Source organism: Salvelinus namaycush, chromosome 4 (genome assembly GCF_016432855.1).
Source record: "Salvelinus namaycush isolate Seneca chromosome 4, SaNama_1.0, whole genome shotgun sequence".
Classification (NCBI taxonomy): domain Eukaryota; kingdom Metazoa; phylum Chordata; class Actinopteri; order Salmoniformes; family Salmonidae; genus Salvelinus; species Salvelinus namaycush.
This window is the reverse complement of record NC_052310.1, coordinates 44,733,459-44,759,352: the sequence shown is the minus strand read 5'-3', so window position 1 is coordinate 44,759,352 and position 25,894 is coordinate 44,733,459. Positions and strand designations below refer to the sequence as shown.

At 41.8% G+C, this 25,894-nt stretch overlaps 1 protein-coding gene across 1 annotated transcript in view; it reads right to left on the bottom strand.

Moving 5' to 3' along the window:
- Positions 1-5,702: 5,702 nt before the first annotated feature.
- LOC120045886 (protocadherin-15-like) overlaps positions 5,703-25,894 on the bottom strand; it is a 282,158-nt gene continuing 261,966 nt past the window's right edge. The window contains exons 31-35 of the mRNA XM_038990815.1: positions 13,792-13,810; positions 9,377-9,415; positions 9,153-9,226; positions 7,418-7,526; positions 5,703-6,693 (exon numbers count right to left, since the gene is read on the bottom strand). Coding sequence (XP_038846743.1) covers positions 6,235-6,693; positions 7,418-7,526; positions 9,153-9,226; positions 9,377-9,415; positions 13,792-13,810 — 700 coding nt within the window. The 3' untranslated portion in view covers positions 5,703-6,234. The remainder of the gene's footprint in view (positions 6,694-7,417; positions 7,527-9,152; positions 9,227-9,376; positions 9,416-13,791; positions 13,811-25,894) is intronic.

Sequence of the window (25,894 nt, the reverse complement as noted above, 5' to 3'; positions counted from 1 at the left end):
AACCGCTGGTTGACTTGACAAACAAGATAAACTGGCAACAGACAAACAGAGAACAAGTTTAAATACACAGGGTATAATGGGGAAGATGGGCGACACCTGGAGGGGGGTGGAGACAATCACAAAGACATGTGAAGCAGATCAGGGCGTGACAATGTTACTGGTGCAAATACCATGGTTTTGTCCTGCTAGTACAATGAAAAAACGACCATGGTACAATCATGTTTTTTTGGTCACTACCATGGTATTTTCCTTCCATTGTACTGATAAAAAAACATTATTATTTTTCATTGTACTACCAAGGTACATTTTTGTAAGACTGGCCTGTCTCCGCCTGTCTGGTACAGGTACCCGTGCCACACTCCCCCGTCTCTCCCGAGCTTTCACTCGCATCCAGCACAAACACATTTAAGTGATAATGTCCGAGAAGCCATTATTTGGAGCATATATTAGCAAACTGTGCCAATATACTGTATCCTCCAAACACCGGCTTCAAGGGCATTATCACTTTTATACATCGGGTTACCAACATATAAAAAAAAAATTATTGACATGTTTTCATTAAAGATGTTATTTTGATGAATGTATTAATACTATTTCATCCTTACACAAGATATAGTCCCAAGACAAATTTGGGTTGCTACCCAAGCAGGCTGGTGGTTCATTCTATCAGTACGTTTGCCAGACGCGACCCAATCATTCACTATTTTCGTTCTGGATCTATGGACGCGACCCAGTCGTTCGTTCTAAATGTTCCATAGCCATACTGGCTGGCAACGTTCTTATCCCTTGCTTGCTAGCTAGCCAACTATGGCTTACTTACAGTCACGTCAAACAGTGCAGCCAGAATAACAGCAAAATAACTGCATTTGCCTATGTTTAAGCTGTTTTCTAGTGACATTTATTTGGATACATCCATAACAATGAGCTAATGATATGTGATTTCACCTGGCATAGAAAATGTGCTCTCTTGTCAGGACACTGTTGTTCAGAGGAGCTAGCCAAACACAGCTGACATAATCACTTCAAACTGAAGCAGGAAAGACCGGTTTGTGTTGAAATGTCTTAGTATATATCCATAAAAATAATGCCAGCTGATTCAGGATATCGACTGGCTGAGAAAATCAGCCTGCCTGTCTGTCTCATCATGACTCCAGACATGTTCAATACTATGGAACAGCTGGAGATCGACTTTCAAAATTTGAAACAATGTTGCAAATATCAGAGACAGACAGCAAGGTTTATACACATATCTGGTGTTGAAATCAAATGCCAGTCTAAAAAAAAATAGGAAATCATGTCTAAATGCTTTTTATAGTAAAGATCAAGTTTAGAAATTGCCTGGCTGGGCTGATAAGACAGTGGATTGCGCAGTGAGATGGAACAGAGTAAATAGGCATTTCAAGGTCATTGCTTTAGCCGGTGGTAACTCGTGGAATAGACACCGGCGGAAATGCGGTTTTAACCAATCAGCATCCAGGATTACACCCAGCCATTATACAGTTGAAGTCGGAAGTTTACATACACCTTAGCCAAATACATTTAAACTCAGTTTTTCACAATTCCTGAAAGTTAATTCTAGTAACAATTCCCTGTCTTAGCCTGTTAAGGCTAGGGGCGCTGTTGTCACTATTTATGCTAATCGTGTAATTTTTGAAACGGCTTCCCACAAAATTCTTGATCGTACAATATGCATATTATTATTATTATTGGATAGAAAACAGTCTATAGTTTCTATAGGAGTTGAAATTTTGTCTCTAAGTGGAACAGAACCCATTCTACAGCAATTTCCCTGACATGGAGTCAGATTTCAGAAATGTTGTTCCCTGATCTGGAGTCAGTTAAAAGGCCACTATTATTGCTATGAGTATACGGACACTGCTTACGTCTTCCCCTGGATGCCTTTACGTGATGACGATTTGAATGGGGTCGATTGCGCGTTCACAGGCACTATAAATTAAAAAACCCTGTAGCTAGCAACTCTTTTCTTGGTGCGTCATGCGGGTGGAGGACACCGACCCGCACCTGTTCCAAGCATTAGTGTTGGGAGTAATCTTTCTCCGGTCATGTTAAGACTCGTTATAGGAGTTAAAAACATCATAAGGTAGTTAATTTAAAGCGTTTTATAGCAATTTATATCCGTTTAGTGCGATTTTGGGACATTTATTTCTGAGACGCTGTGAATCTCTGGGCACGCTTCCAGTTCATCCCGAACGCAGTTGGCATTTCCACATGGCAAGAGGACAGCTTTCCACCAAAAGACGATTAGACCCAAGAAAGGATCCTTTGCCCAAGATACTGATGGAAGAACAGCTCAAAGTAGGACATTTTTATTATGATAAATCGTGTTTCTGTCGAAAAATGTTAGTGGCTTAGGACGCCATGTTTTTTGACGTAGCTTCGCTTGGCGCAAACTGTATTGAAAAGTAAGGATAATTTAAAAAATGTAATTCCGCGATTGTATTAAGAATTAAATTGTCTATCAATCGCTGTCCACCCTATATTTTTTAGTCACGTTTATGAGTATTTATGTATAAGAGTAGATCACTGTCTAATATGGCGCACCAACATTTTCTCACCAGCTGGGCTACTTTTGTCATTGTGTAACCATGATTTTGGTGGCTAAATATGCACATTTTCGAACAAACTGTATATGTATGTTGTAATGTGATGTTACAGGGGTGTCATCTGAAGAATTCTGAGAAGGTTAGTGAAAAAAATAATATATTTTGGCGATGTTTACGTTATCGCTCTCTTTGGCTAGAATCAATGCTGGGCTGCTATGTGCTATGTGCTATGCTAATATAACGATTTATTGTGTTTTCGCTGTAAGACACTTAGAAAATCTGAAATATTGTCTGTATTCACAGGATCTGTGTCTTTCGATTAGTGTATGCTGTGTATTTTTACGAAATGTTTGATGATTAGTAGTTAGGTAAACACGTTGCTCATTGTAATTATTCTAGTCCATTTGTGACGGTGGGTGCAATTGTAAACTATGCCAGCTACCTGAAATATGCACATTTTTCTAACAAAACCTATCCCATACCATAAATATGTTATCAGACTGTCATCTGATGAGTTTTTTTCTTGGTTAGGGGCTATAAATATCTTAGTTTAGCCGAATTGGTGATAGCTACTGGTGTTGGTGGACAAATAAAAGATGGTGGATTATGCTAATGTGTTTTTAGCTAATAGATTTACATCTTTACATATTGTGTCTTCCCTGTAAAACATTTTAAAAATCGGACATGTTGGCTGGATTCACAAGATCTGTGTCTTTCATTAGCTGTATTGGACTTTAATGTGTGAAAGTAAAATATTTAAAATATATATTTTTTTTGAATTTCGCGGCACTGGTTTTTCAGTGGGGGTGGGGGGGGAGTGCCGCTAGCGGCACCCCAGTCCTAGACAGGTTAGGTCAGTTAGGATCACCACTTTTATTTTAAGAATGTGAAATGTCAGAATAATAGTAGAGAGAATGATTTATTTCAGCTTTTATTTCTTTCATCACATTCCCCGTGGGTCGGAAGTTTACATACACTCAATTAGTATTTGGTAGCATTGCCTTTAGATTGTTTAACTTGGGTCAAACGTTTTGGGTAGCCTTCCACAAGCTTCCCACAATAAGTTGGGTGAATTTTGGCTCATTCCTCCTGACAGAGCCGGTGTAACTGAGTCAGGTTTGTAGGCCTCCTTGCTCGCACACGCTTTTTCAGTTCTGCCCACACATTTTTTATAGGCATGAGGTCAGGGCTTTGTGATGGCCACTCCAATACCTTGACTTTGTTGTCCTGAAGCCATTTTGCCACAGCTTTGGAAGTATGCTTGGGGTCATTGTCCATTTGGAAGACCCATTTGCAACCAAGCTTTAACTTCCTGACTGATGTCTCGAGATGTTGCTTCAATATATCCACATAATTGTCCTTCCTCGTGATGCCATCTATTTTGTGAAGTGCACCAGTCCCTCCTGCAGCAAAGCACCCCCACAACATGATGCTGCCACGCCTGTGCTTCAAGGTTGGGATGGTGTTCTTCGGCTTGCAAGCCTCCCCCTTTTTCCTCCAAATATAATGATGGTCATTATGGCCAAACATCTCTAATTTTGTGTCATGAGACCAGAGGACATTTCTCCAAAAAGTACGATCTTTGTCCCCATGTGCAGTTGCAAACCGTAGTCTGACTTTTTATGGCGGTTTTGGAGCAGTGGCTTCTTTCTTGCTGAGCGGCCTTTCAGGTTATGTTGATATAGGACTCATTTTACTGTGGATATAGATACTTTTGTACCTGTTTCCTCCAGCATCTTCACAAGGTCCTTTGCTGTTGTTCTGGGATTGATTTGCTCTTTTCGCACCAAAGTACATTCATTTCTAGGAGACAGAACGCGTCTCCTTCCTGAGCGGGATGACGGCTGCGTGGTCCCATGGTGTTTATACTTGCGTACTATTGTTTGTACAGATGAACGTGGTACCGTCAGGCATTTGGAAATTGCTCCCAAGGATGAACCAGAGTTGTTGAGGTCTACAAATTTTTCTCTGAGGTCTTGGCTGATTTCTTTTGATTTTCCCATGATCTCAAGCAAAGAGGCACTGAGTTTGAAGGTAGGCCTTGAAATACATCCACAGGTACACCTCCAATTGACTCAAATGATGTCAATTAGCCTATCAGAAGCTTCTAAAGCCATGATATAATTTTCTGGAATTTTCCAAGCTGTTTAAAGGCTCAGTCAACTTTGTGTATGTAAACTTCTGACTCACTGGAATAGTGATACAGTGAATTATAAGTGAAATAATCTGTCTGTAAACAATTTTGGGAAAAATGACTTGTGTCATGCACAAAGTAGATGTCCTAACCAACTTGCCAAAACTATAGTTTGTTATTAACAAGAAATTTGTGGAGTGGTTAAAAAACAAGTTTTAATGACTCCAACCTAAGTGTATGTAAACTTCCGACTTCAACTGTACAGTACAATTACCTATCCCAAAGTCAGTCAAGATATAAGGAGGGGGCTTTAGGACAATACTATAGGTCAGGAAGTTTCTGAAATACTGCCAAGTTTGAATAACTTCTTTTCACATCACCAGCTAATGCGAGAACCAAAACAACTTTTTGTCAGAGTTCAATATTGGCCCTTTGTAAACAGCGTTCTACACAATACCTGTGGCTTGACATGACTTACATGCAGATGTTGTGTTACTTCAACCTGCAGCTGTTTATCATTCATGCCAGTGCTCCAAAGTATTGCACATTAAAACTTTACCATCGATATTAATACATTATTTGGTAGTGTTTTTCCATCTGCATGGTCCTGAAGTATTAAGAAAATAATTCAAACCGAAAGATTTTACATTAAGTTTTAAAGGATTGAAAATATCACGTTCTGTAGATACACGTCTGTTAAAAACAACATAGTTTAAATAATGACAATATTGACTTATTTCTTTGTTGAAATATTGACAAACATGTATGCATTTCTTCTATGTCATAGGTTAGAAGTGTAAAATCTCTCTCCATACTCTGATCGATATAAAATGACAAAAATAATTGCATTAACTCTGATAAGATTCTTTTTTAATATAATTAAAACACAAAATCATCAACAATAATATTTCATTATTTGCAAATAAAATGCCATCTTCGTAAAATACATATAATTTCTTAATTATTATAATTATATGTATTTATATTATCAAGTATCTGGGCTCCAGACATCATTCACATCTAAATCAAGAACATACTTATAAAACATATTATGCAACATCCAACGTGACAAAGGCCTTCAAGGTCATTTTTAGGGATAATTCCAATCAACATTTGTTACTTGTCATAAATGTTACAAGGCAAGCATTGCTTCACAGCAATTTCACTGATCTGTATAATAGCCATATCAGGGATATGTATTAGACACATGAAACAACAGCATATCAAAACTCATCAAATCAAATTCATAAGAATAGTGCAATAATATTGTTAGTGCAATCACACTGCTAGTCTTGGACAGTGATTGCTGCTTATACAGCAGAGGCATTGGATAATATTTTGCTCCTTCTCTCAACACATTAAAAACATGGTCAACTTTGTCAACAGAAAGATAAACACTCAGCAGTCCATATGTCATAATTTAGTCATCGGTATGTGCAGGCTGTTCTAAGGCCCCATGCACAGCTCCTCCTCCTTTGAAAATGCATGGTTGCTGTGGGAAGTCAAAGTTTCTTTCGAAACACGACTCCTGCTCATCTACACAACAGTTGCTTCTGCTGATTCTGTCATGTAGTGCCTTGGCAATGTTGGATTTGGACCCAATTGTGTCAAGGCGCGTGATGCTGAACCCCAGGGACCCGCTGGAGGACTGAGTTTAATGTCAACGGCGGAGGAAATGCCCGTAAGTGTACCGATGCCATTTCCTGTTACCGGTTCCCCCATGCTGTTTAGAGGAAGCTTCTCCTGAGTCTCAGTCAGCATTTCCAGATTTGTTAACTGTTTGCCCAGGTGGCCAGGGGAGCCCACCTTGAGGTTGTTGGGGTGCACGGGCCTCCTGGTCCGAACAATGGTCCCATTCTGAGAGAGGTAGACGTTCCCATTGATGTTAGCGTGGCGGTTGACATTAGACAGGCAGTTCCTCTGGGGTTCAGGAGCGCTGTCCTCTCCCGTGGAGCGGTCCACCACCAGCTTGAGCCGCTTCATCCTCACCCCAGGCTGAGAACAAAAGATGGAGAGCCAAAGATGAGGTTAATGCACAGATAAAATAGTATTTATGTATATTAAAATATATCATGCATACAAACAGGTCATAGATAAAAGTCCTGCAATCAATGTACAAGTTATCTTAAAACTATGACAGTAACAGGATATGAAACACACAACTATGTAAACATTATTTTACATTTGAGTCATTTAGCAAACATTCTTTTCCAGAGCGACTTAAAGGAGCCATTAGGGATAAGTGTCTTGCTCAAGGGCACATCGACTGACTTTTCACTTAGCCAGCTCGGGAGCAGTGGAAGTGCTAGTGACAGTGGCAGTGGCAGTGGTAGCATTAGTGCCATAGGAGGTGCTAGTGACAGTGGCTGTGGCAGTGGTAGCATTAGTGCCATAGGAGGTGCTAGTGACGGTTGTAATGTTCCTGTCACTGGTAGTTTTAGTGGCAGTGGTTTCAGCACAGGTACTGTAGTGCTGCTTCCCAACCTGGTTCTTCCATAAAATCATAACTAAGCGCCGGATGTCCAGGCAGTGATGAGATGGGCAGTTAAGGTGAGTCAGGGTCTGGGTTGGGATGCTCATGTACAGCAGATTTTTTTTATATTCACATCAAAATCTGTCTTCAATTGGATGGAAACCTAGATATTGATATATAGTATTGATAATCAAAATCAAATTGTTGATCATATCAAATTGTTGATACATAGTGTAAAATAGGTACCTCAGACCCATGGGGGCTGTAGTAGTCATCCTCCATTAACAGCTCTCCATGCTCATCGTACATGGGAGAGATCAGCTTCCTGTGATTGCCATACTGAGGAAGGTCATACCTGAGAGGAAAAACAAACGGCAAACAGGAAACAGCTTAAGGGCTGTTTCTACCATAATTCCTTTCCAACATTGCAAAATATTTTTTGAGAGGTGACAGTAACTAACAACTTCTGCTCACAACGCTAGGGATGTGAGACATTTGAAGCACTAGCTCTAACAATAAAACAGTTGCATATGTACTGGGTTACATATGTAGATGTGCATAAAACATGCTTAAATTGTCATAGTCAACAAGTTGTCAAGTTGTCATGGTTATTTTGGTCTGACTCCTGCTCTACAGCCCACATCCCTCTAAATTGTGAGATGACATGCATGAGAGAAGGGGTCAGCACTGATCTGCTACATAATTGAATCTGTACAAATACACGAGAGAGTGAAGTGATATACATTGCTGCAATATACTATTGAATCGTGATGTATGAAGTAAAGGCTAAACTCTGCCCACAATACAGCTGCGAGCGATGCACAATTAAAAGGCCCATATCATAATCTCCATTAGCCCCACATTGAATCGGTAAATGAGGTGCAATGTGGGGCCGACATCAATCAGCATCATACCAACATCTGCGTCAGACCTGAAATAGCAAGCCAAAACAGATTTGTGGTCCTATCTGTAACCCACTTGTCATGGGTGCCAAAAGCCAGCTGCATTAAACCAGTGACTGTGTGGAAACTGAAGGAAGAAGGTCAATTGGAAATCTGCATTAGCAACAACTTCTGAACAGGTGATTTCGCTGGGTCACCGCATACAGCTAATGATCGCTGGATTTAGAGTTTAAGGCATCTATTAAATTCCTCCATGCTCTTTAAATAGAAACAGATCAAAGGCAGTCTGGGATTATTGTGATAGCAACCTCAGCAGCAGCAGCTTTAATAAGGACCGGCTGTCCCACATAGTCGACCAGTCTTCACAACAAAATTACTGTCAGACTCAACAGAAGGGCTTCGTTATACAAACACACTAAGCATCCGGTGCGGGAATTAGAATTTGTATGGATGATGGGAGGGTAAGTCACAGACTCGATGAGGCCTACGTGATCATGCAATTAAAATATGTTGCGTAATCAATGAACCACTTCACTCAATTCATTACGGTTTGATTCAGGTAGGGGATTAGCTTCACCTCCAACTAGCTTAACTCCCCTGAGTGTTTGAACACGAGAGTTCAATGCACAACATTTGGTTAACATCCGTATCACTGTAGATTACGTCATTTTGCTCTAGAGTCTAGACCATTTAGGCGATTTGCAGTGTACCACGCAAGCCAAAGTACCCTCCCCTCTCTTCCCTACTGGAGGAGACCATTACCAGGCTCTCATGTGCCGTGCTCCGCTCAAGGCTGATACATAGATTACATTTGGTGGGAGTGGAAAGGGTAAACACAGGCATGATCTGCATAAATATATTACAATATATTACACTTAACCCATAACTTTGCATTTCCCCACATTACTCTCCAACCCAAAGGATCACTCAGTGTGTGTGTGTGTCGGGGGCTTGTGAAATGTAATTTTGTCTTAATGGCATAACTTAAAACTTTAAATTAACCAGTGGACATCAATTAAATTCCCTGGATCAGAGCGAGACTGATGAGAGATGGGAAAATCAGCGGAGTTTGGACTCACCCTTGGTCGTAATTATAGTAGTCATCCCTGTAGTAGTCTTGGCCTGGGTCGATGCCTGACTCCATGGACAGCTCCTGAATTTCAGAAGAAGTACATAGAGATAAAATTAGTACAGAGAAACAAAAGAGAAACCATAGAAACCCAGCACAGCACATTACAGAACAGCACATTGTGAGCATTGAATAATTATCCTTATGCATTGAGAGAAGCAGTAAGGTTTCTACCTCAGGTCTCAGCAGGGATGTCCTTAGCAGTTGCTGTTGCTGCCATAGATTAGTTGGAGAGGGAAGGATAAGGAGAAACAGAGACAGAATGTCTAATTCAAAGTTCATATACATTTTATGATATAGATACAGCAGGAGAAAGGATTGAAAGGTGTTTAATATTTTACTGCAGTAGGCTAAATCAGGGTCACACAGAGTGTTTCTCAGTAGTCTTAAACAAATATACTTTGAAACAAAAGTATAAACCTCACACACATAGTTATGAGCTTAAAAAAAGAAGACACCTTTTCCTCAGGTATAGAGTTGAAATGTGTTCAATTTTGAGTTTGCATCCCAATATTACACTCTATATACTGTATGTCACAGAAGACTGAAATATAACAAAACCGTTTGACATATATGTAGAAAAACGGGATTAAAAATATGTATATATATTTATTTTTGTATGATATTATGAAAAATATTAACAAGATTCCACCCATGAGGCCACTAGGTAATTTGACTACAGAAAAAGGCTATGGCCATAGAGAGAGGAAAGTGGATTTGGAGGAGATAACAAACAAAGGATAAACACAGTATAAGGTGGAGATGAGGTAATGAAGGAGAATACAGAGAAAAGGAAAGATTGAGGCGATGAACAGATTAGACAGTCAAAATGAAAATAGACAAAAGATGTTTTTGAAAAATGATGATAGAAATGGTGAGAGAATGGATACAGTGTATTTTAGAAGAAGCCAGAAGAGAATGAGAGATAGATGACTGATAAAGCACACTCACAACTTTAGAGCTGATATCAAATATAGAAAATTAAAAGAGCATGCATGACACTTCTGATGCTAAAGTTCATGGGTTATTTACAGGGTAGGATTTGGATGACTCTGTACAAAAGTTGTCAAACATATGCTTCCCTGCACCAGTAGAGAAAGCAATGCTAATCTGACACCTAACAGTACAGAGATGTCGTGACGTGACTATCATTAATGTGATGACGGCTATTTTATCAAATCAATGAACTATGTTTAATTATTACGTGATTCAATTAATCATGTAACAATTAACTCATTTGTAACTTGGGGCACCATGGAAAACGTTTGTTTAATGAGTTACCATTTCCTGAATTAACTCAAGAATATGTCATAATATATCGTTATCATACCAGTCATCTATTAATCATTACTACCTCATGTCACTCTCATTCTAAACGTCGCAAAATTGTTGGATATCTGCACGAACACTAGTCTAAATGATGATTCAGCAATACACAAATTGGCTTAATTATTTATTTACTAACTAACTAAATAATCCCACAGAAATACACACACACACACCGTATACGTTGAATTGATTACTAACATAATGCAAAGAAAGTCCCTAGTGGACCAACCCGACATGACGGCTTGTTACACAATGGAAGGGGATGGGTAAGATAAAGAGAGTGGGAGAGACAAAGAGAGTGGACTGGTACATACATGTGGAAGCCATGCTCATAAAAAATAAATACTTTCCACATGAACGACCACTCATTTGAAAAGAAATGCAACACATATATAATTACGTTTGTATGCCTTTGTCATCTCTCTGTTGAAACCACTCGTCTGTCTATGGCGAGTAGTTCGATGTAAGTCTCAGGTTGTGTAAGTCTCTGGTTGTCCATCAGACGTCACAATGTCCTCAGTTGTAGTAGGCTTCTTTGTCTCTGATGTATCCAGCCTAACGAACACTCAGAGGTGTACACGCGGTGGTCTTGGTGGAGTCTTACCATTTTCTGGTCTGGTAGTTTTAAACCATTTCAATGTGTAGCCACTGCGCCAAGATTTCTGGTCTTGTAGTTTTAAACAATTTCAACATCTAGCTACTGCACGACGCTTTCTTGCTTGTAGTTTTAAACAATTTCAGCGTGTAGCCACCGCTCCATGCTTTCTGGTCTTGTAGTTTTTATCATTACGATACGCGTTCATATTTAATCATATACATTTTTCAACATTGAGAATTAAATCTGATATCTACATTGTGAAAGCTCATAACCTCTTATGGCTGCAAGCCCGAGGTCGGTACACCTATGACAACATCCCCCCACCCCCCCCCCACACTGATTAGCATCGCTAGCATAGCGTCACAATTAAATAGTAGCATCTAAATATTATTAAATCACAAGTCCAAGACACCAAATGAAAGATACAGATCTTGTGAATAAAGCCACCATTTCAGATTTTTAAAATGTTTTACAGGGAAGACAAAATATGTAAATCTATTAGCTAACCACGTTAGCAAAAGACACCATTTTTCTTTGTCCACCATTTTTTCTCTCCACCAGTAGCTATCACCAATTCGGCCAAATAAAGATATTGATAGCCACTAACCAAGAAAAAACCTCATCAGATGACAGTCTGATAACATATTTATTGTATAGGATAGGTTTTGTTAGAAAAATGTGCATATTTCAGGTAGAAATCATAGTTTACAATTGCACCCACCATCACAACTCGACTAGAATAAATACAGAGAGCAACGAGAATTACCTAATTACTAATCATAAAACATTTCTTAAAAATACACAGCTCACAGCAATGGAAAGACACAGATCTTGTGAATTCAGACAATATTTCAGATGTTCTAAGTGTTTTACAGCGAAAACACAATAAATCGTTATATTAGCATACCACATGTGCAAACGTTACCAGAGCATTGATTCAAGCCAAAGAGAGCGATAACGTAATCATCGCCAAAATATATTAATTTTTTCACTAACCTTCTCAGAATTCTTCCGATGACACTCCTGTAACATCATATTACAACATACATATAGAGTTTGTTCGAAAATGTGCATATTTAGCCACAAAAAACCGTGGTTATACAATGACAATACTAGCAAAACTAGCCTGAAAATGTCGGGCGCCATATTTGACAGTGATCTTGTCTCATGATTAACTATTCATAAACTTGACTAAAAAAATATAAGTTGGACAGCTATCGAAAGACAAATTAGTTCTTAATGCAATCGCTGAATTACATTTCTAAAATTATCCTTACTGTGCAATACAGGGTTCGCCAAGCGAAGCTATACCAAAGAAAATGGCGGAATATGCGTTTAACATTTTTCGACAGAACAACGATTTATCATCTTAAATATTTCTTACTATGAGGTGATCTTCCATCAGAATCTTGGGCAATGTATCCTTTCTTGGGTCTAATCTTCTTTTGGTCGAAAGATGTCCTCTTGTCCGTCGAAATGCCCACTAACGTTCGACCGGTACTGGAAACGTGCCCGGCGCTTCAAAGTGCATCACCAAGAATTGCCTCAAAATCGCACTAAACGGATATAAATTGCTATAAAACGGTTTAAATTAACTACCTTATGATGTTTTTAACACCTATAACGAGTAAAAACATGACCGGCAATATATAAGTGGCTAAACCCAAGCTTGGAAAGAGAGCAGGTCCAACGTCCATCGTGCGTCAGGCGCAGCAGGAAAAGAACGGTACATCCGGTCTTTGGCCTTTTATACAGGCCCTGATTGCGCAATCGACTCCATTCAAATTGTCACCTCTTACTGACATCTAGAGGAAGGCGTGGGCAGTGTTTGTATCCTCATAGGATTTACAGGGACTTTAAAACTGACCTGGGACCAGAGGCCAACATTTCTGAAATCTCACTCCATATCAGGAAAAGTGCTGTAGAATGAGTTCTGTTCCACTCAGAGACATAATTCAAACGGCTATAGAAACTAGAGAGTGTTTTCTATCCAATAATAACAATAATATGCATATTGTACGAGCAAGAATTGAGTACGAGGCCGTTTGAAATGGGCACCTTAAACAGAGCTACTCAATACTGCCCCTGCAGCCATAAAAAGTTAAAGATACAGTTATCTTGTTACACATTCCGTAATGACATCACAAAATGCTAAATGCTAAATGTTTATTGTTTCGATCCCCTTCACCCATTTCCCACATTCTTTATGTTAGGAATATTGTTTCATTATCCACTTTTGGATGTTGGAGTTTTGGAGGCATATTCTCTCTCTACACACATTAGATTCCTTTGTTCAATACTGCAGGTCCAGAGAGAGAGTTTAAGACTGGTCGTTAAAGTCATGAGACTGGCCCACTTCCCCCCCTTCCTCTCTGGTGGGAGAAAGGGGCCTCTCTTTGATGCTCACCCAGGAGGGAAAGTCATGACAGAGATGTCATGGCACCAACAGTTTTCAAACCAAATGAAAACTGGGACGCTAATGTTAAAATAATCTGCCAACTATCTCTCATCCCGTCTAAATCTCATTCAGTATTTTCCATCAAGTGAGAGGTAGATAAGAATGATGAAGAATAAAGCTGCCTCAAGCTCCCTTGAGCATGAAAAAAAATGGGCTTGGCACAAAATACAAAACATAAAAATACATCACAATAAAAATGCCTACCTGTCTGCAGTATCCTCGCCTGTAGGCCATGAAAAAAAGAGGAAAGAATTAATAGAAAACATATATTCTGCTGAAATGTTAAGGGATTTCAACATTACTTACTTTTTTAATAACTTTTTTTGAAACTATATACAGTATATATATATATATACAGTTGAAGTCAGAAGTTTACATACACCTAGGTTAGTCATTACAACTCATTTCTCAACCACTCCACAAATCTTTTGTTAACAAACTATAGTTTTGGCAAGTCGGTTTGGAAATCTACTGTGTGCATGCCACAAGTAATTTTTCCAACAATTGTTGACAGACAGATGATTTCACTTATAATTCACTGTATCACAAATCCCGTGGGTCAGACGTTTACATACACTAAGTTGACTGTGCCTTTAAACAACTTGGAAAATTCCAGAAAATGATGTAATGGCTTTAGAAGCTTCTGATAAACTAATTTACATAATTTGAGTCAATTGGAGGTGTAGCTGTGGATGTATTTCAAGGCCTACCTTCAAACTCAGTGCCTCTTTGCTTGACATCATGGGAAAATCAAAAGAAATCAGACAAGATCTCAGAAAAAAAATTGTAGACCTCCACAATTCTGGTTCATCCTTGGGAGCAATTTCCAACTGCCTGAAGGTACCACATTCATCTGTACAAACAATAGTACGCAAGTATAAACACCATGGGACCACGCAGCCGTCATACCGCTAAGGAAGGAGACGCGTTCTGTCTCCTAGAGATGAATGTACATTAGTGCGAAAAGTGCAAATCAATACCAGAACAACAGCAAAGGACCTTGTGAAGATGCTGGAGGAAACAGGTACAAATGTATCTATATCCACAGTAAAATGAGTCCTATATCGGCATAACCTGAAAGGCTGCTCAGCAAGGAAGAAGCCACTGCTCCAAAACCGCCATAAAAAAGGCAGACAACGGTTTGCAACTGCACATGGGGACAAAGATCATACTTTTTTGGAGAAATGTCCCCTGGTCTGATGAAACAAAAATAGAACTGTTTGGCCATAATGACCATTGTTATGTTTGGAGGGAAAAGGAGGATACTTGCAAGCCAAAGAACACCATCCCAAACGTGAAGCACGGGGGTGGGAGCATCATGTTGTGGGGGTGCTTTGCTGCAGGAGGGACTGGTGCACTTCACAAAATAGATGGCATCATGGGGCAGGGCAATTATGTGGATATATTGAAGCAACATCTCAAGACATCAGTCAGGAAGTTAAAGCTTGGTTGCAAATGGGTCTTCCAAATGGACAATGACCCCAAGCATACTTCCAAAGTTGTGGCAAAATGGCTTCAGGACAACATAGTCAAGGTATTGGAGTGGCCATCACAAAGCCCCGACCTCAATCCCATAGAAAATTTGTGGGCAGAAGTGAAAAAGCATGTGCGAGCAAGGAGGCCTACAAACATGACTCAGTTACACCAGCTCTGTCAGGAGGATTGGGCCAAAATTCACGCACCTTATTGTGGGAAGCTTGTGGAAGGCTACCCGAAACGTTTGACCCAAGTTAAACATTTTAAAGGCAATGCTACCATGTACTAATTGAGTGTATGTAAACTTCTGTCCCACTGGGAATGTGATGAAAGAAATAAAATCTGAAATAAATCATTATCTTTACTATTATTCTGACATTTCACATTCCTAAAATAAAGTGGTGATCCTAACTGACCTAAGACAGGGATTGTTACTAGGATTAACTATCATAAATTGTGAAAAACTGAGTTTAAATGTATTTGGCTGAGGTGTATGTAAACTTCCGACTTCAACTCTTTATATATGTATTTTCATTTATAGAGAGTGCATCATCTTTAATAGTTGAGTATCTGGAGCATCAGCATTTGCTGGTTCGATTTCAGGCTCAAAATGGCCAGAAACAAAGAACTTTCTTCTGAAACTCATCAGTCTATTCTTGTTCTGAGACATGAAGGCTATTCCATGCAAGAAATTTCCAAGAAACTGAAGATCTCGTACAACGCTGTGTGCTACTCCCTTCATAGAACAGTGCAAGCTGGCTGTAACCGGAATAGAAAGAGGAGTGGGAGGCCCCGGTGCACAACTGAGCAAGAGGACATTTACATTAGAGTTTATATACTGTACATACACATATATACACACAGCCAATTTTTTTTTTAATATACCTTCTTTCTTTATTCCCAGCATACCCTACCACGGCTCCCCCAATTTGAGTAAACTAATAAAAAATAACACTTAGGCTTCTACTTCCAGCTTATACATACTATTCACATTTTACAGACACAGTCTATTTTACAGTAGTTATATTTTGATTGTTTTTAGTCCTGGCCTTCCTCTATTTCTGATGTCCATCCAGTTGGATTTCAACTTACCATATATTTTTAACTGTGCTGTTTCACAAATGTTCTGAACCTATATACATTTTACAGACCAGGTGTGTTTTACATTTGTCATCTTGTTGTTATTAGTCCCACCCTTCTGCTCCATTCAACCCCTCCCATCCATCTCTTAACACCATCCATATTGGATTTCTATTTGCCATATACTTTTCAACGGTGCTGTGATGCTTCACAAAAGTACTGAACCTTTCTATTCTCATAGTCTCTACAGATTGTAAATTAAAATAAAAAAATATCCTTAAATAATTATTATATTTTTAATCGATTGATTATGACTTTTCAAATCACCCATTATTGTTATTTGCAGCATTAGCTCTAGGTAAATGTTGCAATTCTTCAGCCATTCCTGGACCTGTGACCAAAAACTAGCTACATATGGACAGTATCAAAATAAATGATCTAATGACTCTGCCTCCTCGCAGCAAAATCTGCGGAGCTGGGAAGATTGTATCTATCAAGGCACAAGGCGAGACCCAGATGAGACCCAGGCAACAGGTCAAAACCAGTTCAGAGTCCAATAGGTACTGAAGGGCAGGCAGATTCAAGGTCAGGGCAGGCAGGATGATCAGGCAGGTGGGAAAGTAGTCCAGAGTCAGGCAGTGGTCAAAACCGGGAAGACTAGCAAAAGAGAATATAACAGGAGTACGGGGAAAAACACACTGGTTGACTTGACTAAACATACAAGACTAACTGGCACAGAGAGACAGGAAACACAAGGATAAATACACTGGGGAAAATAAGCGACACCTGGAGGGGGTGGAGACAAATCAAGTCAACGTTTATTTGTCATGTGCGCCGAATACAATAGGTGTAGACCTTACAGTGAAATGCTTACTTACAGGCTCTAACCAATAGTGCGAAAAAAAAGGTGTGTGTGTGTGTGTGTGTAGGTAAGAAAATAAATAAAACAACAGTAAAAAGACAGTTGAAAAAGCAGTAGCAAGGCTATATACAGACACCGGTTTGTCAGGCTTAATGAGGTAGTATGTACATGTGGTTATGGTTAAAGTGACTATGCATATATGATGAACAGAGAGTAGCAGTAGCGCAAAAGGAGGGGTTGGTGGGTGGTGGTACACAATGCAGATAGCCCGGTTAGCCAATGTGCGGGAGCACTGGTTGGTCGGGCCAATAGAGGTAGTATGTACATGAATGTATAGTTAGTGACTATGAATATAAGATAAACAGAGAGTAGCAGCAGCGTAAAAGAGGGGTTGGGGCGTGACAGTACTCCCTCTAGGGACACCCCGTCCTACCTGGGCGCATACCTGGCTGACCGGGGTGTCGGCGATGAGGGCCGGGTCCAAGATGTCTTTAGCAGGAACCCAGCACCTCTCCTCCGGGCCATAACCCTCCCAGTCAACCAGGTACTGGAAACCCCTGCCCCGTGGTCGAACCCTCAAGAGGCGTCTCACCGTATACGCTGGCTGGCCATCGATTACCCGGGGGGGAGGGATGGGCATGGAATCAGAAGACAAAGGACAGTGAGACACGGGCTTAATTCTGAACACAGGGAAAGTAGGGTGAATACGGAGGGTACGCGGTAACGCAAGACGGACAGCAGTGGAACTAAGGACTCTAGAGATGGGAAAAGGACAAATGAAACGGGGAGACAGTTTGCGGGACTCTATCCGCAGGGGCAGGTCCCGAGTGGAAAGCCATACCCTCTGCCCAATGCAGTAGCGGGGAGCTGGAATCCGGCGATGGTCCGCTTGTCGACGATACCTGGAGTTGGTCTTGAGAAGTACCACCTGAACTCTTCTTCAGATACAAACATCTGGGCTGAGGGTACGCTGACCTCTTCCTCTTGTTCCGGGAAGAGTGGAGGTTGATACCCCAAAGAACACTCAAATGGAGAGAGTTCCGTGGCCAAACAGGGAAGGGTGTTCTGGGCATACTCCACCCAAACCAGCTGTCTGCTCCAGGTAGTGGGATTGGTTGAGACCAGGCATCTCAGGGTGGTTTCCAGGTCTTGGTTGGCTCGCTCCAACTGACCATTTGTTTGGGGATGGAATCCGGATGGCAGTCTGGCCGACGACCCAATATGGGTGCAGAACGCCTTCCAGAACTGAGACGAGAACTGAGGACCCCGATCGGAGACCATGTCTACCGGTAATCCATGGAACCAAGAAAACATGCTGCACCATAAGCTGGGCCGTCTCATTGGCAGAAGGTAGTTTGGGGAAAGGGATGAAATGGGCGGTCTTGGAGAACCGATCGACTACCGTCAGAATGACAGTTTTGCCGTCAGATGGAGGGAGCCCAGTGACAAAGTCCAGAGATATATGAGACCAGGGATGATGAGGGACCGGTAGTGGCTGAAGAGGCCAGAAGGAGCTTGCCATGGAGTCTTGTTCTGAGCACACACTGTGCATGCGGTGACGAAGGCAGTGACGTCAGGAACCATTGTGGGCCACCAGAAACGTTGTCGGAGGAAGGCTAGTGTATGACGGAACCCTGGATGACAGGTCAGCCTGGAGGAATGAGCCCATTCCAGGACCCGGGATCGGACTGGGTTAGGGACAAACAGCCGGTTAGCCGGGCTCCCTTCAGGTCCAGGCTGGGAGCGTTACGCCTCGCGAACCAGGTTCTCAATAACCCAATCCACAGTGGCAGCAAGGAATGAGGTAGGGAGAATGGTTTCGGAGGTCGTGGGTGTGGCATAGGAACTGTATAGGCGGGAGAGAGCGTCTGGCTTCACATTTTTTTACCCTGTGCGGTAGGAAATGGTGAAGTTGAATCTGGGAAACAAAAGGACCCACCGGGCCTGCCTGGAGTTGAGGCGCTTGGCTGTACGGCAATATTCCAAGTTTTTATGCTCAGTCCAGACCAAGAATGGCTGTTCTGCTCCTTCCAGGCAGTACCTCCACTCTTTCGCCATCTTAACCGCCAGGAGTTCTCGGTTCAATACAGCATAGTTCCTCTCTGCAGGATTGAGACGATCGGACAGGAAGGCACAGGGATGAAGCTTTTGGTCCTGGGCAGATAGCTGGGACAGGATGGGCCCCACTCCAACATCCAAAGCATCAACTTCCACCACAAATTGATGCGAGGGGTCTGGATGGATTAGGATGGGTGCTGTTGTAAACTGATGCTTCAGGTTCACAAAGGCTTTGTCGACAGCTGGAGACCATTTACACGGTACCTTGGGAGAGGTGAGTGCTGAGAGGGGGGCTGCCAGGGTGCTGTAATCCTGAATGAAACGGCGGTAGAAGTAAGCAAAACCAAGAAAACGTTGCAACTGCACCCTGGACGTTGGTTGAGGCCAATCCAAAACTGCTTTCACTTTTCCAGGATCCATCTGAACATTGCCCTCAGCAATGACATATCCGAGAAAGGTGATAGTAGAGCAGTGGAACTCACACTTCTTGGCTTTCACGAACAATTGGTTCTCCAGGAGGTGCTGAAGGACCTGTCTGACATGAAGTACATGTTCTTGGGAAGATCGGGAAAAAAACTGGATGTCGTCAATGTAAACGAACACAAAGCGGTTTAGCATGTCCCGGAGTACATCGTTTACCAAAACCTGGAAAACAGTGGGGGCATTGGTGAGTCCAAATGGCATGACCTGGTACTCATGATGTACACTGGCTGTGTTGAAGGCTGTCTTCCATTCATCCCCCTCGCGTATCCGAACCAGGTGGTAGGCATTCCGAAGGTCCAACTTGGAAAACATCGTGGCCCCCTGGAGAGTTTCATACGGCGAGGAGAGGAGAGGTAGGGGGTAACAATATTTAACAGTAATTTTGTTAAGACCCCGGTAGTCAATGCACGGACGCAGTGTCTTGTCCTTCTTCTCCACAAAGAAAAACCCTGCGCCGGCAGAAGATGCAGACGGACGGATGGTCCCAGTGGCCAGAGACTCCTCTATGTACTCTTCCGGACAGAGAATACAACCAACCCCGAGGTGGTGTAGTGCCTGGGAGAAGATCAATGGCACAATCATAAGGACGGTGCGGCGGAAGGGAAGTAGCACGTGCCTTACTGAACACTGCCAGGAGGTCATGGTATTCTGTGGGGATAGCAGAGACATCCACAGTCTTGCTTACATCCTGAAGAAGACAACTCGGGGAAGGCTGTGCTGCTTGAAGGCAGTGGGAATGGCAAAATGGGCTCCAACCCAGGATGGAGCTTGTGGTCCAGTCAATCAGATGATTGTGATTTTGGAGCCAGGAAAATACCAAAACAACCGGGAACATGGGGAGATTCAATGAGGAGGAACTGTATGGTCTCACTGTGGTTACCAGAAATCCGTAATTGAACGGGCACAGTACTATGGGTGACTTCCCCTATAGAGCGGTAGTCCAGTGCCCTAGCATCCATGGGAACAGAGAGAGGCTGAGTGGGAATACCAAGCTTCGTAGCAATAGTGGCATCCATAAAACTTTCATCAGCCCCAGTCAATGAGCACCCAGAGAAACTTAGATTGGTCTCCCCACAGCACAAGCACAAAGAAGGGTGTGCGGGTGATGGGAAATAGGGAACTCCCAGTCTGACTCACCATAGTACTGGTACCCACTAGAGACAAGGGTTTCCTAATAGGGCAGGTAGCTATAAAATGTCCTGCCCCTCCACAGTACAGACAACAGTTACTATTCATCCTCCGTGAGCATTCCCCAACTGATAACCTTGCTCTTCCCAACTGCATAGGCTCAGGAGTATCCAACTCACCCGTCGTAGATTCACGAGAGGGCTCAGGGGGCCTCGAATCCTCTCGGAAAAGCTTCCTTCGGAAACTTCCGGATTCCCTCGAAGGTGAACGAGCCATAGCGGGTGCACAAGTGTGCCCGAGACCAGGCGCCCTCTAACTCCTGCGTTCCCTTTGTTGTCCATCGATTTGAATGGTAAGGGAAGACCCCCATGAAATGGACAAAAATGAATGGCAACTTATTTCCATTGGGCAAACCATATACACAATTGAACATGGTCTAATATACTGCAGAAATGCCCAATTGACTGGCCCATTGAACTCGGGGTGGTCGAGCAGTGATAGTTGTTCCTCTCCATCGCTCATTGGGGCAATGAGAGCGAAGTGGGACTCTGTCGTTTTTCTGAAATGTTTTTGAAAAATGCCCAAAATGACCAGGGGCCTCTATTGGATGGGCATGGGTGGGCATTAAATATGATTTTAAAAATGTGCTACTGGTAACCCGTTCAGATTACCAGGCGCACGGCTGTCCATTTGCAATGTCTTACAATGGGCGTTTACCATCATGAATTTGACATGCTCTAATATACTGTAGAAATGCCCAATTGACTGGCCCGTTGAACTCGGGATGGCCAGGCAGTGATAGTGGTTCCTCTCCATCGCTCATTGAAATTGATTTGGTGATGGTCCATCACTGTTTAAATTTATTGCAAACTGACAAAAGTCAGCCATCAAGTCAGCATCCATCAGTCAATAAGATATCATTCTGACACCAAACTGATACATACTGAAACCAAACTCTCTTTGTCCAACTCGTTTAGAAGCCAACTATCACATATTTCAGAGCAGGCCCAAAATTCAGACCTTCTGTTTAAACCATAATAAAAACTTAAAACACGTAGTTACGTTCTAGCTGCAGGTCCAGTTCTGACATTATGTGTAGGCCTAGCTGAGGCAACCCCGAATCCCGAGTTTCGGCTCGATAGGTCATTTGGAGCCCGAGCAGCGACCTTAATTAGTGCTGAAAATGTAATTTCTCCGGGCGTTTCTACGGGGTCCATGAATGAGCTATCCGACAGAAACTTTAGGGTACGTCTCTATGGGCCGAGGCGGGTTTCAATGCACATACAGTGGGGCAAAAAAGTATTTAGTCAGCTACCAATTGTGCAAGTTCTCCCACTTAAAAAGATGAGAGAGGCCTGTAATTTTCATCATAGGTACACTTCAACGATGACAGACAAAATGAGAAAAAAAATCCAGAAAATCACATTGTAGGATTTTTTACGAATTTATTTGCAAATTATGGTGGAAAATAAGTATTTGGTCAATAACAAAAGTTTATCTCAATACTTTGTTGGCAATGACAGAGGTCAAACGTTTTCTGTAAGTCTTCACAAGGTTTTCACACACTGTTGCTGGTATTTTGGCCCATTCCTCCATGCAGATCTCCTCTAGAGCAGTGATGTTTTGGGGCTGTTGCTGGGCAACACGGACTTTCAACTCCCTCCAAAGATTTTCTATGGGGTTGAGATCTGGAGACTGGCAAGGCCACTCCAGGACCTTGAAATGCTTCTTACAAAGCCACTCCTTCGTTGCCTGGGCGGTGTGTTTGGGATCATTGTCATGCTGAAAGACCCAGCCACGTTTCATCTTCAATGCCCTTGCTGATGGAAGGAGGTTTTCACTCAAAATCTCACAATACATGGCCCCATTCATTCTTTCCTTTACACGGATCAGTCGTCCTGGTCCCTTTGCAGAAAAACAGCCCCAAAGCATGATGTTTCCACCCCCATGCTTCACAGTAGGTATGGTGTTCTTTGGATGCAACTCAGCATTCTTTGTCCTCCAAACACGACGAGTTGAGTTTTTACCAAAAAGTTCTATTTTGGTTTCATCTGACCATATGACATTTTCCCAATCTTCTTCTGGATCATCCAAATGCTCTCTAGCAAACTTCAGACGGGCCTGGACATGTACTGGCTTAAGCAGGGGGACACGTCTGGCACTGCAGGATTTGAGTCCCTGGCGGCGTAGTGTGTTACTGATGGTAGGCTTTGTTACTTTGGTCCCAGCTCTCTGCAGGTCATTCACTAGTTCCCCCCGTGTGGTTCTGGGATTTTTGCTCACCGTTCTTGTGATCATTTTGACCCCACGGGGTGAGATCTTGCGTGGAGCCCCAGATCGAGGGAGATTATCAGTGGTCTTGTATGTCTTCCATTTCCTAATAATTGCTCCCACAGTTGATTTCTTCAAACCAAGCTGCTTACCTATTGCAGATGCAGTCTTCCCAGCCTGGTGCAGGTCTACAATTTTGTTTCTGGTGTCCTTTGACAGCTCTTTGGTCTTGGCCATAGTGGAGTTTGGAGTGTGACTGTTTGAGGTTGTGGACAGGTGTCTTTTATACTGATAACAAGTTCAAACAGGTGCCATTAACACAGGTAACGAGTGGGGCACAGAGGAGCCTCTTAAAGAAGAAGTTACAGGTCTGTGAGAGACAGAAATCTTGCTTGTTTGTAGGTGACCAAATACTTATTTTCCACCATAATTTGTAAATAAATTCATAAAAAATCCTACAATGTGATTTTCTGGATTTTTTTCCCTCATTTTGTCTCTCATAGTTGAAGTGTACCTGTGATGAAAATTACAGGCCTCTCTCATCTTTTTAAGTGGGAGAACTTGCACAATTGGTGGCTGACTAAATACTTTTTTGCCCCACTGTAGTCTTGTAATTCTGCGACTTTTCTAAACCTTCTAGAGCCACATAACTCACCGTGCACTATCGACTTAAAATTGACTTTTGATGGGTTTGTATCATTTGATTTCAACAACATGCCTACCACTTTGAAAATGCAAAATATTTTTATTGTAAAACAAACAAGAAAAAAACTTGAGTGTGCATAACTATTCACCCACCAAAAGTCAAATATTTGTAGAGCCACCTTTTTCAGCAATTACAGCTGCAAATCTCTGGGTCAATGTCTCTATAAGCTTGGCACATGTGGGCACTGGGATTTTTGCCCTTTCTTCAAGGCAAAACTGCTCCAGCTCCTTCAAGTTGGATGGGCTCTGCTGGTGTACAGCAATCTTTAAGTCATACCACAGATTCTCAATTGGATTGAAGTCTGGGCTTTGACTAGGCCATTCCAAGACATTTAATGTTTCCCTTTAAACCACTTGAGTGTTGCTTTAGCAGTATGCTTAGGGTCATTGTCCTGCTAGAAGGTGAACCTCCATCCCAGTCTCAAATCTCTGGAAAACTGAAAGGTTTCCCTCAAGAATATCCCTATATTTAGCGCCATCCATCATTCCTTCAATTCTGACCAGTTTCCCAGTCCCTGACAATGAAAAACATCCCCACAGCATGATGCTGCCACCACCATGCTTCACTGTGGGGATGGTATTCCCGGGTTGATGAGAGGTGTTGGTTTGAGCCAGACATAGCACGTTCCTTGATGGCCAAAAAGCTCAATTTTAGTCTCATCTGACCAGAGTACCTTCTTCCATATGTTTGGGGAGTCTCTCACATGCCTTTTGGTGAACACCAAATGTATTTGCCTATTTTTTTCTTTAAGCAATGGCTTTTTTTCTGGCCACTCTTCCCTAAAGCCCAGCTCTGTGGAGTATATGGCTAAAAGTGGTCCTATGGACAGATACTCCAATCTCTGCGGTGGAGCTTTGCAGCTCCTTCAGGGTTATCTTTGGTCTCTTTGTTGCCTCTCTGATTAATGCCCTCCTTGCCTGGTCCATGAGTTTTGGTGGGCGGTACTCTCTTGGCAGGTTTGTTTTCGTGCCATATTCTTTAACATTTTTAATAATCGCTTTAATGGTGCTCCGTGGGATGTTCAAAGTTTCAGATTTTTTTTTATAACCCAACCCTGATCTGTACTTCTCCACAACTTTGTCCCTGACCTGTTTGGAGAGCTCCTTGGTCTTCATAGTGCCGCTTGCTTGGTGGTGCCTCTTGCTTAATGGTGTTGCAGACTCTGGGGCCTTTCAGAACAGGTGTATAGATACTGAGATCATGTGACAGATCATGTGACACTTAGATTGCACATAAGTGGACTTTATTTAACTTATTATGTGACTTCTGAAGGTAATTGGTTGCACCAGATGTTATTTAGGGGCTTCATAGCAAAGGGGGAACACATATGCACGCACCACTTTTCTGTTTAAAATGTTTAGAATTTTTTGAAACAAGTAATTTTTTTCATTTCACTTCACCAATTTGGGCTATTTTGTCTATGTCCATTACATGACATCCAAATAAAAATCAATTTAAATTACAGGTTGTAATGAAACAAAATAGGAAAAACACTAAGGGGGTGAAAACTTTTGCAAGGCACTGTAAATAGGCCCTTTTAATTTGGTCTGTCTTACCATTCCAAATAATATTAAATATAATTTAAAAAGCAGGTCGCTAGGTGTAGGCAAAACCATAAGCAAATAGGTAAACTGTGATATGACTAAAAAGTTAGTCAGGGTGATTTTTCCACAAATAGACAGGTATTTTCCTTTCCATGGTAGCAAGATCTTATCTATTTTTGCCAACTTTCTGTTAAAATGTTTTAGAGTGAGATAATTTCTTTCTTTCGGGATATGTATACCGAATATGTCCACATCCCCGTCAGACCATTTTATTGGTAAACTACACGGTAATGTAAAAGTTGAATTTTTTTGTGATCTAATACGTAATATAGGACATTTATCATAATTTGGTTTTAATCCAGAGAGGTAAGAAAAAATATCTAGATCCTCTATGAGACTGTGGAGGGATTCTAATTGTGTATTTAAAAGAAAACATTAATCATAAGCGTACAATGACACAATTGTTTTTAAGCCATGGATTTCTTTATTTTAATTTTTTAAATTTTATCCCATTTTCTCCCCAATTTTCGTGGTATCCAATCGCTAGTAATTACTATCTTGTCTCATCGCTACAACTCCCGTACGGGCTCGGGAGAGACGAAGGTTGAAAGCCATGCGTCCTCCGAAGCACAACCCAACCAAGCCGCACTGCTTCTTAACACAGCGCGCCTCCAACCCGGAAGCCAGCCGCACCAATGC